Source organism: Nipponia nippon, unplaced genomic scaffold (assembly GCF_047370975.1).
Source record: "Nipponia nippon isolate SJK-2023a ecotype South Korea unplaced genomic scaffold, ASM4737097v1 scaffold_23, whole genome shotgun sequence".
Taxonomy (NCBI): domain Eukaryota; kingdom Metazoa; phylum Chordata; class Aves; order Pelecaniformes; family Threskiornithidae; genus Nipponia; species Nipponia nippon.
Window position 1 is genome coordinate 5,394,172 of NW_028262340.1, and position 12,633 is coordinate 5,406,804.

Sequence of the window (12,633 nt, forward strand, 5' to 3'; positions counted from 1 at the left end):
TATTAAGGGTTTTTTGCTTATACATTGTAATTTAATACAAAGCATTTTTTTGTCCTAGGAACCAGAAAGGAGCTCTTGGATCCACTCACTTTCTCATCCCTTTGTGTGATAAATCATGGCAGCATTATTCTGGCCTCAAACGTTTCCAATGAGAGGGGATATCAAAGCCGGTTTGGTTTCCTGTGTGAGCTTTTAAACGCCTTGTGGTTTCTCAGCACATTTTCTTCTCTTTGTGTGGTGCATCTACCTCCCTCTTCTTTTCTTCTCTCCAGGAAGGCTGAGATTTCTTTTTAAGCAAAGAAAAAAGATTTTTTTTTCTTCTTTGTTCTGCTGCTACTTCCTAAATGATTCCTCCTTCCTCTCCTGGGCCCCTGCTGCCCTCTGCCCGAGGCAGCACGCAGGGTGAAACTCCCGCGGCCTCCGGGGATGGCAGGGGTCCTTCCCACAGGCTGCGGCTGGCAGCGGGCCCTCGGCAGGGCTGGCACAGACAGAGGTGAGCAGCTCAACCCAGCACGGGGGCAATCGCGGGCAGAAACTGGGGCAACTCTCTGGGGTGCAATGGCAGCAGATCCCTGGCTCCGCACTCAGGGCAAAAGAGCTGAAGGTTCTCCCAGGTTACCTCCCCACCCAAACACGTCTCTCCTGGTCCTGCCCACGTGTTGGTACCCGAAAGCATCCTCAGCTGTGCAGGGAGAGGATGGCCAGCCGGCCATGAGAGCTGCCCCTTGGGTTTGGCCTCTCTCCTGCTGCCCCAGGGCGCGGGCAGAGCTGTGCCGCAGCGTGGGTGCTGGCTGGGTGCTGGCTGGGTGCTGGCTGCCTCTGGCTGTGGAGTTCCTCTAATGGCTCTGCCGTGCCGTGCCACCTAACGCAGCAAGGCTGTGATCTCCTCCAGCTACTATAAAGCAATTAAGAAATAATTTCCAAGAGCACAGTGTCATTAGCCTCTCGTACTTGGTAACCCCAGCAGCAAGTCGAGGCTTAGTGCATTGTCTCAAGTCAGGCCGATTTACTCTGACAGTGATCAAATGATCTTAATGATTTGTCAGGCAGCTGTCATATCCAAATCTGTTTATGATGAGGACCAGGAAGCAAAAGCAATTCATTTAGTTTGTTTACCATCAGGATGGGCCTGGACACCCCAGAGTCATTAAAAGAAGAAAAGGCATCTCAGAAAAGCTAGAGCTATTTGATTACAACAGGCACCATCAGTGGACTTTCTCCCGCACAGCAAAGGACTTTCAAAGTGCATAAATCAAAAACTACAGCAGCGTGAAATTTGACCAAAGCAAGCCAAATTAGGTGTCCAAAGCCCTGGGCACAAGGGTTTTTTGTTAATAGCTTTGGTGACCTTTAGGGGTGGGTAACCTCTTGGCATGAAATAAGAATTTCTCCAATTTGCACGGCCTATCTGTGGATAAGCTGCTTGTGTAAGTGGGCTGGGAGAAAGGGAACGAGGGGGTGCCAGAAATGGGAATCGCACTTTGACTCAACACACCCAGGAGAACTGGAGTGCCATGGACACACGGTGAAAAAACTGATGGCCTTCAACCCACCCTGCAGGTCCTGTGGGACCTTGGGAAGTCCAGAGTGAAGGCAGAGGCAGTGGTTCAGGAGGAAGAGGAGGGCAGCAGAGCAGAGGTCCTTGAAGCCCCGTACCAAAGGCGCCAAGGTCCAGCTCTGCCCCGGTCACAGCGCCCTGGGAATCGGTGCAATGCCACTTACCAAAGCCTCGGGGCTCTTTTTTTTCCAGACTGGCACTGTCACCCAGAGACATCCGACGTTGCATCTAGCCTTGTGCAAAAGAAGTTTTGGTGTCACATTCCCGTGAACAATGCCCTTTCTAACAAACTGGCGTGTCCCGGGGAAGCTCAGCTTTGCTGGAGCGCTCCCAGCCAGCTCTCTACGGGAGCTAAAGCAGTTTGAGAGCAAATCCGCACCTCATCTTCTATTCCATTTAAATGATCTACCATCTTTAGCAGGGCTGAGCCTCTCCAGAGCCTGTATCCAAGGCAACAAGAGCTACCAGGGAAAAAATGGATCCAAGAAATTATTAAAATCACAATATCCTTTCTGAGCAAGGCAGAGATAATGAGTGCGTGTTACACTGGTTCCCTGAACCATGGGCTGGCTACAAGCCACCTGCTGGGTGAAGCTCCCTGGCTGGTTACCAAACACCAGCTCTGTGGAGGCATTTAAGGTCCTAAAGATACCGAACAGCATCTCCATACCTCCAAACCTCAGCCCAAACCCATAAAACCCCAGAATTTATTCACTACCTGTGGAATCAGCCTCCAGCACAGGACAGCAGTGTTTCTAAGCGTTAGGAAGGGGCCTGTATTTCAAATTTACAGACATTTGGGGAATTTCAAGATGTTGAGGAATCAGTAGTTTTGCAAAGAGGAAAATGTGAAACACCGCCCTGGCTTCCACGCAGCGCTCGTAGCAGCCCAGGACCCGTGTGCCACGGAGGAGGCTGGGACCCCAGGGTTTCTCCAGGGTCTGTCCCTTGGCCTGTTCTTCCCTTTTCCATACAGCAGGAGAGAGCACGGGGATGGGATCAGCCCAGACCTGGAGGCACCGATGGCCCTGAAGCTTCTGCCCTGGGCAATACCCGAGCACCCCCCAGAAACAACCCCAAAAGCGGTGGCTTTGTACGAGGGTCAGCGCTGGGGCGTTAGGGGTGAGGGGCCGTGGCGGGCAGCCACCGATCGTTCTCCCTGCTTTGCATAGGAGGCTACACGATCCTGCTGCAGTAATGAATCACTTCTGTGCGTGTCGCTAAGCGCTTTATAAATCCCAGGATTAGGAGAACATGTCAAAACGCTCACACTCTGCGTGCGCTTGGCACAAGACGAAACCTCCTGGAGTCAGAGTGAGAAAAAGATCGCGGTGTAATTTGTTTTGATGTCTCAGGACTCCAGATCCTCCAGTTCCGTCACAGGACAAACTCCCACTGATTTTACAATGAAGGACAGCTTTGCCTTGCAAGCTCAAAGTCAAAATCTGGGATTATCTCTCCTCTCCGCCTCTCCAGAGCAATGCACGACATTAAAGATTTGATTTGCAAAGAGATTGTGCAAACATTTCTCTTTATCCATCCCTTTGTTTGAGCTGCTCAAAGATTTTAAAGCAAAACGCTGATCTCTCCTGGGATTCATACTGAAACCAAAGGAATCAGCTCAGCATCAGTTCCATAAACTGCACCCGTATTTGCTCAAGAAGGGAGTGGATTCTCTTCAAAATAAGCCCATGAGCAGCAGGCAGCCAGTGAACGGAGGTGATCATTGGCAAGGTTGCCAGTACTTCAGCAAACCCACAGCAAGTCTTAGTGAACAAGGTCTGAATTTCTGCTTACACCAAAACCGAGAATCAAGAGATTTTTGTGGATGTTGAATTTTGTCACAAATATTTATAGAGTCGCAGCGAGCAAGTTCCAAACAGATCCAGGTAATTAATGCCTGGCATTAATGTGCAAATGCAGGCTGACATCTAAACCACCTCCCTGGTCAACACTGCGACAGCTCCACCAAAACCACCCCCGGCTGCGCATCTGCCGCGGCGGCGGCTGTTCAGTCCTGCAGCACCAACGTGCTTACGCTGGCGTGGCTCTGGGCTGGGAACCGGAGCAATCTGTACCTGCCCAGTGCACCCCCGTACCAGAACCGCTGCATCTGCACAGCGTCTGCCTTGTATAATTACGACAGCAAAACAACTGAAACATTTTATGATTGTCCTCAGCTTGCAAAATTATACCAGTGTAGCTTTTAAAACGACGATTAACCAAAATTCACAGCCTCAATCACTGAATCATTAATTCAGTGGTTTTTAGTGTATTTTTCAAATGAAATGTTCAGCAAAGAGTATTTATTCATTCTTCATTGCTTTCTAGCTGTAAAAATAATCAAATTAAATTCCACTTTCAAGTGCGAACATGACTTTAGAGGTGGAGGCAGTCAAAACAAGCACAGAAGAACAGCAAAAATGTTCACGACACTTGCCCACCCTTTCCGGATCAAAACTCATGGCTTTGATCGCTGGTTTAGTTTGGCAAATCCTGGTGGAACAATAGGAGCAAAAAACCCTCATTAGAAACGTTTGGCCTTTTTTCTTGGTTTTCCCTCTCTCCAGAACTAAAATTTTGATGGAAATACTTGTCAGAAAATGAATAAACTGGGTTTGGGGTTTGGCTTTTTTTGCATGTTTCTGCTATAAATAACCCCTTTAACTATGGCTGCTGCGTTGCAGCGTCCCCCCAGCTCTGGCGGCAGCTATGGCAGGGACGTCAGGCACCCACAGCACGGCGGGACCCGGGCTCTGCCCGCGCCAGCCGCTTCCCCGTCGCGACCCGCGCCGCAGCCACGTTCCCCCCTGCTTCGCAGAGCCAAGTACCAGCGAAATGACTGTTTCTCTAAAGAGACGATCACAGCAATGCCCCAAAGGCCCAAACCTATATTTGTTTGTTTTCCTTTCATCCTCCCAGAGTTAAAATATTTATGAGGTTTCTCTAAACTGCAGGCCTGGAGCACTTATATATGCTGGGTTAAACACCCACACACCCGCTCTGAGGCTTTGGGCTTCGTTTTCACCTCCAGCCTCACTGTCCGCACTGGATTGCCCCTGTGCTTTCCTCTTCCCCTTCCTATGGTCCCTTCCCGGTGCCCAGCACCCAGGGTCGGACTCTGCACACCTCCAGCACAAGGAGCATCACCCCAGCTCCACCCCGGGGTGCCCCCGGCCGTGTCCTGGGCAGGTCGGTGCAGCGACTGCGGGTAAACCTGGCAAAGGGGAAGGTAAATGCAAACCTGCTCCCTGCTGTGATCAAGGGCATCTTCCAAGAAGCCCCTTGTGCCAAGCTGTTCAGAGACACGGCTGGCATAGACATCCGTGTGGCTGACCCACGGCGCACCCACGCCCCACCCCACCTCCCCTCTGGAAAGACTCGGAGATGATTCAGCCAGAAAAAAGTTGGCCCAGTGCACGTCCCTGGGGCCCTGCTCTGATTTCCCTGGAGTGTCCGTGTTTGCAGCTCTGGGCTTGGAAGAGAAACAAAGGCAGGCACGGATTCGCACACCAAGCGAAGGAGAGCCCTCCGGCGCAGCGTCACCTGGCTGCCCCCTGCTCCTGCCTTCCCAGCCACGCTCTCTGGCCCGCAGCAGCCTCTGGCGATGGGGCTGCCCTGGCGATGGGGCCCATGGACACAGCCTTTCCAGCACCTCTGGGTCTTTTGTCTCAAAGCCTGACTTGGGGCTGAATTTATTAGGAAGTGAATAAAGAGGAATAAAGCGAGGGGACACGTCCCTGCGCTGCCCACAGTTTGCCACTGCACAGGGGAGCAGCAGTTGCAAACCAAGCTTTGCAGAGGGGATGCGCGGTTTTGGGGTGCTCAGCGATGTGTCTACGATTAAAATAATTTTGTCTGCTCTCAGACACCAACAAGGCTCACAAGGAATCAGGAGAGTTCTCTGCAAGAGGCTGGAGGGAGACTTTCTTTTTCCTTTTCCTTTTTTTAAAGGGATGTAAATAAGGAAAGCAGCAGCCATCAGACTGCTGTCCCTAGGACAGCATCACTGGAGCTTATTCTCTTCACCATGGGGGTTTGATGAAGGCAAACTTTCCTGACTCACTGCAGCACATGCAGAAAGAACCTGTTTCCAAGGAAACAGGGATCTTTTGCATGTCCAGCATGTGGTCAGAGACGGGAAAGGTTGTGAAGACAGAGCCTGCCTTCCTACATGGCTGCTGCCACCCTCCCTCCCTCCCGGGCAGTCACCGAGCATCCCCAGCGCACACCATCGCATCCCAGTTGGGCGAGGAGGGCTGGCGCAGCCGCAGTCTCTAACTGCCAACAGCAGGCTTCCGGGCAGTCCGGGGGTGCTTGTTTTGATCTGGAGAAGTAGGAGGTGGGCAGTTTTCATCTCTGCATCGTCTGTAAATTTTAGGGACCACAGCATCCCCCAAAAGAGTAACATGGACATAAGGCAGGTAATGATCCAGGCAGGACTTGGTTACTCGTTCTCTGTCTTGCCCAGCCAGAGCAAATCGCCCCAAACCAGGAGCTAACCCCCAAAGCTTATCACCTCTCTAGCCAGGAATAGGAAGCAGGGGCCTTTTACTGGTCCAGGACTGAGACGTAGGAAGATATCACGCTTACCACTTTGCCACGCAGAGGCTGAAGCACAAACATGCCAGCTGGTACACGAGAGCATCACCTACCTCCAGCCTCCTTTTAACCAGGGAGATGTCAATAAACCGGTGTGAAGAAAGCCTGCACCCCAGCAGCCGGAGCGGCACTCGCCCGAGCTGCAGTCCTGCTGTGCCGGCCATGTGTTTACAGGCACACATGGAGCACGGGTTGGCTCTTTAACCACCTTTTGGGGCCACATCCTTGCAGCTGCCATCCCCAGCAGGTAACGCCAGAGCAAAGCAGCTCTGCCCGCGGAGGGGCTGCAGCAGATATAATTTGTGCTCTCGCACGCTGTGAGACTCCTGGCTAAAAGCTGTGCGTGGCTCTGAAGCCGTGTGTATCTGCAGCTATGCATTTGCAGCCACTGTCTGTGTCTATAATTAATTAATGTTTGTACAGTGCTTTTAAGATAAAGTGGCATATAAGTACCAACTATCATTATTATTAGACCCATCCTGATTTAAACCCATCAAAAGCCAGGAAATTGGGGGTTTAAGAGCCTGGCAGCCTGGTCACACAGCGCTGCTAAAACTCAGGTCTTTATGCTCTGCATTTTACTCAGCAGAGTAAGTTAAGTCACAGACGTCAGCTGGGGATTTGCAGACTTAGCCCAGAATTTACTGGCTTTTGTATCCTGAAGGGAGAAATCTCTCACGAAAGGGACCTTTGTCAGGGAGTCAGGAAAAAACAATCCCCTTAATGCATCAATTCAGGGGACCTTCGTGGCCCTTTCCCAGGCTTTGGCACGTGCACCCGGGCAGCGCTGCCGTCAGGGCCGGGGCTCAGCAGTGCTTGCCCTGCTCCAGCCAGCGCGGCCCCGAGCGTGGGGCGGGAGCGAGGACAGCCCGCTCCTCCACGGCATCTTCCCTGGCGGCCCTCTAGGTCAGGGGTTTTTTCCCTCTGTGTTCCTATTACCAGCACTGAAAACCCTGCTTACAAAAATACTCATTTTAGCTGAGTTCATTTTAAATGTCAACCTCTAAGAGTTGGGGAGGGCTAATTAGTAAGGGGGAAGGGGAATGGGGATGTCGGGAACTTTAATTTCACTCAGTGCAGCCAACCCTGAAGAGAATTCAGAGCTCGCTATTAGCTACACGCCTTTAATTTGACTCCAAATGTTAGTCAATAACACTAACGAATGGGAAGACGACTCAGTGCAGAAAGTGCTAATGCCAGGCAGGCCCCGGTGTCTCGGCGCAAGGTGCTAATTGGGGGCTGAAATGGGGGAGGCTGCGGATGAACAACCCTCAGTCCAAACCACCCCGACAGCCGTTTTCACTGGGCTGCAGAGAGGGGCTGGCGGCTGAGCACCCACCGGAGCGGGGCACGATTCATGGGGCACAATAAAAGGGGTGTTGGAAACGTCATGTAACCGCTCTTGCAATCAATGGATTTGAGTTCTATGCCAAAGAAGAAAGAAAGAAAGAAGGAAAGAGAGAGGGGAAGAGAGAGAAGGGAGGACTGAGAAAGCAGAGGCTGCTGTGTCCTTCCCCCGAGCCAAGGCTGGCAGAGAGGAGCCGTGAGCCCTGCCAGGTCCCCACCTTGTGCCTCACCTGCTGCTTTCCACCTGGTCAGTAGCAAAAAGAGAATAATTTATTCCTTATGCTTCCAGAACTGCTTTTTACCTTTTCCAAATTTTTTAGTTTTTAAATTTTTATTCTGTAGGACACTGAACCAGCACATGCATTGGACCATCTCCCCTCCCTGCCTACAAACTCCAGATCTGGAGCAACGTCTCCTCAAACAGACGCAACAAAGTCCTGCCGATGACCCCTGCAGTCCCCTTCTCCATCTCTCCTATATCACAAGCTGTTTCCAACCTCTAGTCTATAAAACCTGTTCTCTCTCTCTAGTACCAGCCTGTACGTGGGACTGCAAATGCACCAATGGCTTGGACAAGGCGAGGACCTTCCTGTGCAACCCAAGAGAGGCACCATCTTGTAGGATCCTGGACATCACAGCTGAGCAACTGATCATTCTCATAACCCAGTTCACGTGGCACTCCTCTGATACTGGACAGACACCCAGCTGTCAGTGGGACCGAGAAGGCAAAGCAAAGTGGTGGCGGTGGTGGTGAGTCCTGGGGCTCCCTCCCTGCCTCAGCCCTGGGTTTACTTTTCAGCACTTTTTCTAGAAAGAGATCCAAAAAGCTTTCGGATTTCTTGGATTTCTGGGTGTTGTGGGACTCTGTGACACCCAGCTCCTAAGGGGTCCGGAGCCCTTTTTGAGCCCTGTGATCTCAAAGGCAGCCAGAGCCCCTCACCCCAGCCGTACACCAGCCACCCCAGCATGGCTGAAGAGGTTTGCTGGATCCTGCCGGTGGGTTTAGCCACACCAGTCTCTGGCAGGAGATGCCCGGGACTGGGCAGCCATGGGACAGGCAGGGGGAGCGGGATGTGGGCAGAGCCGCAAAGGACCCTCTGCCACCTCTGGCTGGGCTCGTCCCTCGTCCCCCTTTGAACTGAGGTCCACGACGCAGGCGTGCCTGCTCCATGCTCAGCAGCTCAGATGTTCATGCAACATCTTCCCAAAGCCTGCGCTCGTCTTCAAAATGTTCCCAGGCGTGGATGGATCAATCGCAGCACTTTCTGAAGTGTCCAATAGTTAATTGCCTTCTCTGTTTAAAAAGTCAGCATTAGGACTTGGGTTAGATCATTGAATTTCCCTGTTCATTATTTTAACCCCTCTGTGATACAGACATTTTCATACCCAGCTGCATTCTCCCAGCGAAGAGCGTCTCTGCTGGGCCCTGGGAAAGGCTTCAAACGCGCGTGTGATCTGCCGTACGCACAGCGCCCGGCCCAGGACCCGAGGTCTGCGGCGGGCTCCTCTCCTCTCTCCCATGCTGAGGCAGAAGGCTGGATCCTGCCGACGTCTTCCCGTCTCACCTTTTATCTGCCAGGGGGGAGGACGTGGTTTCAGATGCTGCCTGTGAAAACTGTTATGAAATATCAATGATATCATTTTATCTACCTACAGAACTGACAGGCATATTTCAACAGTGGTATATTATCAATTATAAGCCTAACAGAGCATGTTCTCCCATCTGATTGTTGGAAAAATCACTTGTCAAGGGCTGGTAAAGACCACAGCTGTCTTCTTCGTATAGACAGCCCTGCAAGAGATGCGAAGCTTCTGTGGTACAATGCTTTTTCTTTCTTTTCTTTTTTTTATCTCTGGTATAATAGAAGAGAACTGAATAAGGTGATTTCTATAGTGTCTTTACACCGACAATGTTTTACAAAGCAATGAGTTAGATACCGGCAGCGCAGTGACAATGTTAATCAAACACCGCCGTCGCTGTGGGCGCGGGTACGGCTCACACACATCCGACGGGAAGAGCTGAGCCAGCCCTGTCGGGCAGGACCCTCCTCTCCCCCCCCGCAACCACTTGGTGCCTGGGGAATGGGGGCTTTGCTGTTTCCACGCCAGCCAAGGCGTGGAAGGTTTTTACCTTGTTTTTACCTTGTTTCCAAGAGCTACAGACGAGGCCATACCCAGTGCCCCTCCAGTTCCCTGCGGCGCAGGGCCGGGAGCTGAGCTGGGGCCTGATCCCCATTTCACCTCCGTCAGCTGCTGCAGCCGTCACCCTCTGCAGTGCCCACGGGCTCATCTCTGGGACGTCATCTCACCCTCCCATGGACTTCTCCAAACCCCAGGGTGATCCTCCCGTAACATGAACCGGGGGTCTCCCTTGGAGATAACGAGCAATAATGCTTCTCATAACCGGCTTGTGCTTTGCAAGTTTTCTGCTTTGGTGCACAACTACCTATGTGGACACAATGCCAATTAGAAGTACTTACAGACAGGGCGATGCCAATTATAACTACTTACAAACAGGACGGGGAGATTTCTAATTATTAAAAAGCTTTAGCGCTTTAAAAAGCTACAACAAGAGAGTGAAAAAGAAAAGACTTAATCAGTTTTGCTTTGGAGTTGCCTCAAATTTGTAATTCAATCACACCTCCCATAGCAGTAAGGATGTCTTTCTGATATTCACAGGAGCTTTCCAGGGGCTATAATCTCTGAGAGATTTATTCATATTTTCTGCATTAGCTTAAGACTATTTTGGAAGAAACATCTCTCTCTCCCTCCCATCAGCAGAGCTCCAGAGAAGGTATTAATATTAAAACAATTCAATTGCTATGACTTGGGGAGAACACGGGTCCTGGGGAAAGGGCTGTTCGTTACGCCGTGCCACGACAGCCCTCTCTTTCTGTACCCAATATCCCCAAGTTGTTCTGAAAGAGCTTACTGAAAAATTGAACAGAGCTATTGAAGACCACTGGAGGAGGGAGCCCGGCTCACTCTCCTTACCAATACCAGCTCGGGGTATTGCACTGCTATTTGTAAGTCCTGGGGTCCTGGTGAGACCCCAGGTAACATGGGGGCTTCCCAGCACCAGCGCAAGCTGCAGGGCGTCCTGCCCCCGAGCAGCTTTGCCTTCCCCTGCTCCCCGTCCTGCCCCTACCCACAGCCCCTGCCCCCTCACAGCCCAAACCCTTCCTCCTGCTTCCATAGCCCCGTGCTCCTAACACTAACTCTAGCAGCACCCCACTATTTCAGGACTGTCTGAATAGGCGGATGGCTTTGAGGGTGCTTAGAAAAGCCAGTCCCCAAATCCTGCTTCTCAGCCCTCACTTGCAGCCCCCCGAGAGGACGGCCCCAGCACCTCAGCCATCAGCAGCACTCTGCAGAAAGCAGCTGGACCGGGGCTGGGAGGAGGAGGAGGGAGACCACTTCGGGGAGAAGGATGGAGAGTACTTTGCACTTCAAAGGACGCATCATCTCCTTGCTTCACAAGATCACAAGGAAGAAGGAATAGCAAGGCTAGAGGATAGATTAACCTTCCTTCTCTCTCCTGCTTCCTTGTTCTATTCAATCCACCCTTCCCACACCAGCTAATTAAACATGAAACAAGCCTCATCAGCTCCAGCTGTATGTGCAGTAATTCCGCTCCTTCAGCCTTGCAGCAGGAAATACTTTGGTGCCGATGGTGCTGCAGAGAACCGCAGCACGGCCCAGAGAGGGGCCAGAACAGACCTGCCCGCATGCCCTCGTCAGCAGCAAGGCGAGGCCACCGAACGGCTCTGCTGTGCCCTCCTTCGGCAACGCCAAGCTGAGGATCCCTCCTGTTGAGTTTGGTGCCGTTATTTCTGACTGCACCAAGCATAAGAATACAGTCACGGCAATCGAATTAAAACCCATCGCTCCTGATTTACACTAGTGCAAGAGATGAATGTTGAGTTGCCTTCTGGATAAGAGGACTGCTCAGGAGCTGAGCCGGCTCCCGGCGGGGGTCTCTCACTGCTGCACAACGCGGTGCAGTCCCCCACTGCTGTGCAGCGTCAGTGTGACAAACCCAGCATACCACCCCGCATCGCCAGGGAGGAAAGCTCTGCAGCGGGAGGGCAGCTCAGCCCCTAAGACACACCACGTGCTGACATCTTCTGTAATCAAGGGATGTTCACCAGCCTTGATTTTGCTAACGAGTTCACTGCTGCGGGCTGAGACCCAACAAGCTCATTGGAAGTGAAGCCTCAAATTCTACACAGCTTCCAGCCCCACTGAAAGAGGAGTCAGAAGGCGCATGAAATCAAACTGATGGCAGAGGGATCAGATTTTGAAATGGAAGAGAGTCAGACACCCAGCTGTCACACTCAGCTGTATGTCTCTATCCATATATCCAGATCTGTGACATCTATAGCTCTCGATATCAACAACCATATATGAAAGCGCGAGAGAACTTTGAAAGAAAAATAACATCGCTGCGATGAGAATGTTTTATCTTTCTCTCTGGCTCTCAGGGGCAGCAGGCTGAAAGCTGTGATATGTGAAGAGAAACTGCCAGCAGAGGGAAGGAAGGTACCAACAAGGGAGTATATATTTTCCCTGAGGACACTTATTTTTCCAGCTTGCCAGTTCCAGCGAATGCCTGCTGCATGCGTATACATATGCCAGCAGTCTGCACAGGATAAAATGTACCTTTAGAATAATCTCCTAGCAGAGGGGCAAAACCATCTTCCCACCACAGCCAGGCTCCAGGTGCCCCAAACACAGCTCAGGATGGGCCCAGCCTGGCAAGAAAAGGAGCTGGGAGCCTGCTCCAAGCCGCTGCTCTGCCCCGCGCCTGCAGTGGGAATCGGTGCCTTCTTCCCGCCATGGCACACGTCGCACTCCCAGGGGAGATGTAATTCTGCTGTGCCAGCAGAGATGCAAAAAGGGGCTACTCCTTCCAGCCTCGCAGGCAGCAACAGGAGCTGCAAGCTTGGGGAAGGGCCAGGCCCCAATTTACTACCAGGTAGCACAGACTTTGTGACTGTGAATAGCTATTTTTAACCTAGTGATGTGTCCATTCTGTTCCCTTCACTGATGGGACCTCATCAGGGGATTTATTACAGCAAATTCAAACACAAATGCACACCACGGGGTTAAGCTGGCCAGGGATG

General features: G+C 51.8%; 1 protein-coding gene across 12 annotated transcripts in view; it reads right to left on the reverse strand.

Moving 5' to 3' along the window:
- Positions 1 to 4,052: 4,052 nt before the first annotated feature.
- LOC148055386 (uncharacterized) overlaps positions 4,053 to 12,633 on the reverse strand; it is a 137,587-nt gene continuing 129,006 nt past the window's right edge. For 10 of the 12 annotated variants that reach the window (XM_087761246.1, XM_087761254.1, XM_087761253.1 and 7 more), the window contains 2 exons: positions 8,894 to 9,122; positions 4,053 to 8,801 (listed from right to left, as the gene is read on the reverse strand). In XM_087761246.1, the coding sequence (XP_087617372.1) occupies positions 4,527 to 5,540 (1,014 nt within the window). In that variant the 5' untranslated portion in view covers positions 5,541 to 8,801; positions 8,894 to 9,122 and the 3' untranslated portion in view covers positions 4,053 to 4,526. The remainder of the gene's footprint in view (positions 8,802 to 8,893; positions 9,123 to 12,633) is intronic. The other 2 variants (XM_087761244.1, XM_087761245.1) reach the window with 2 other exon arrangements.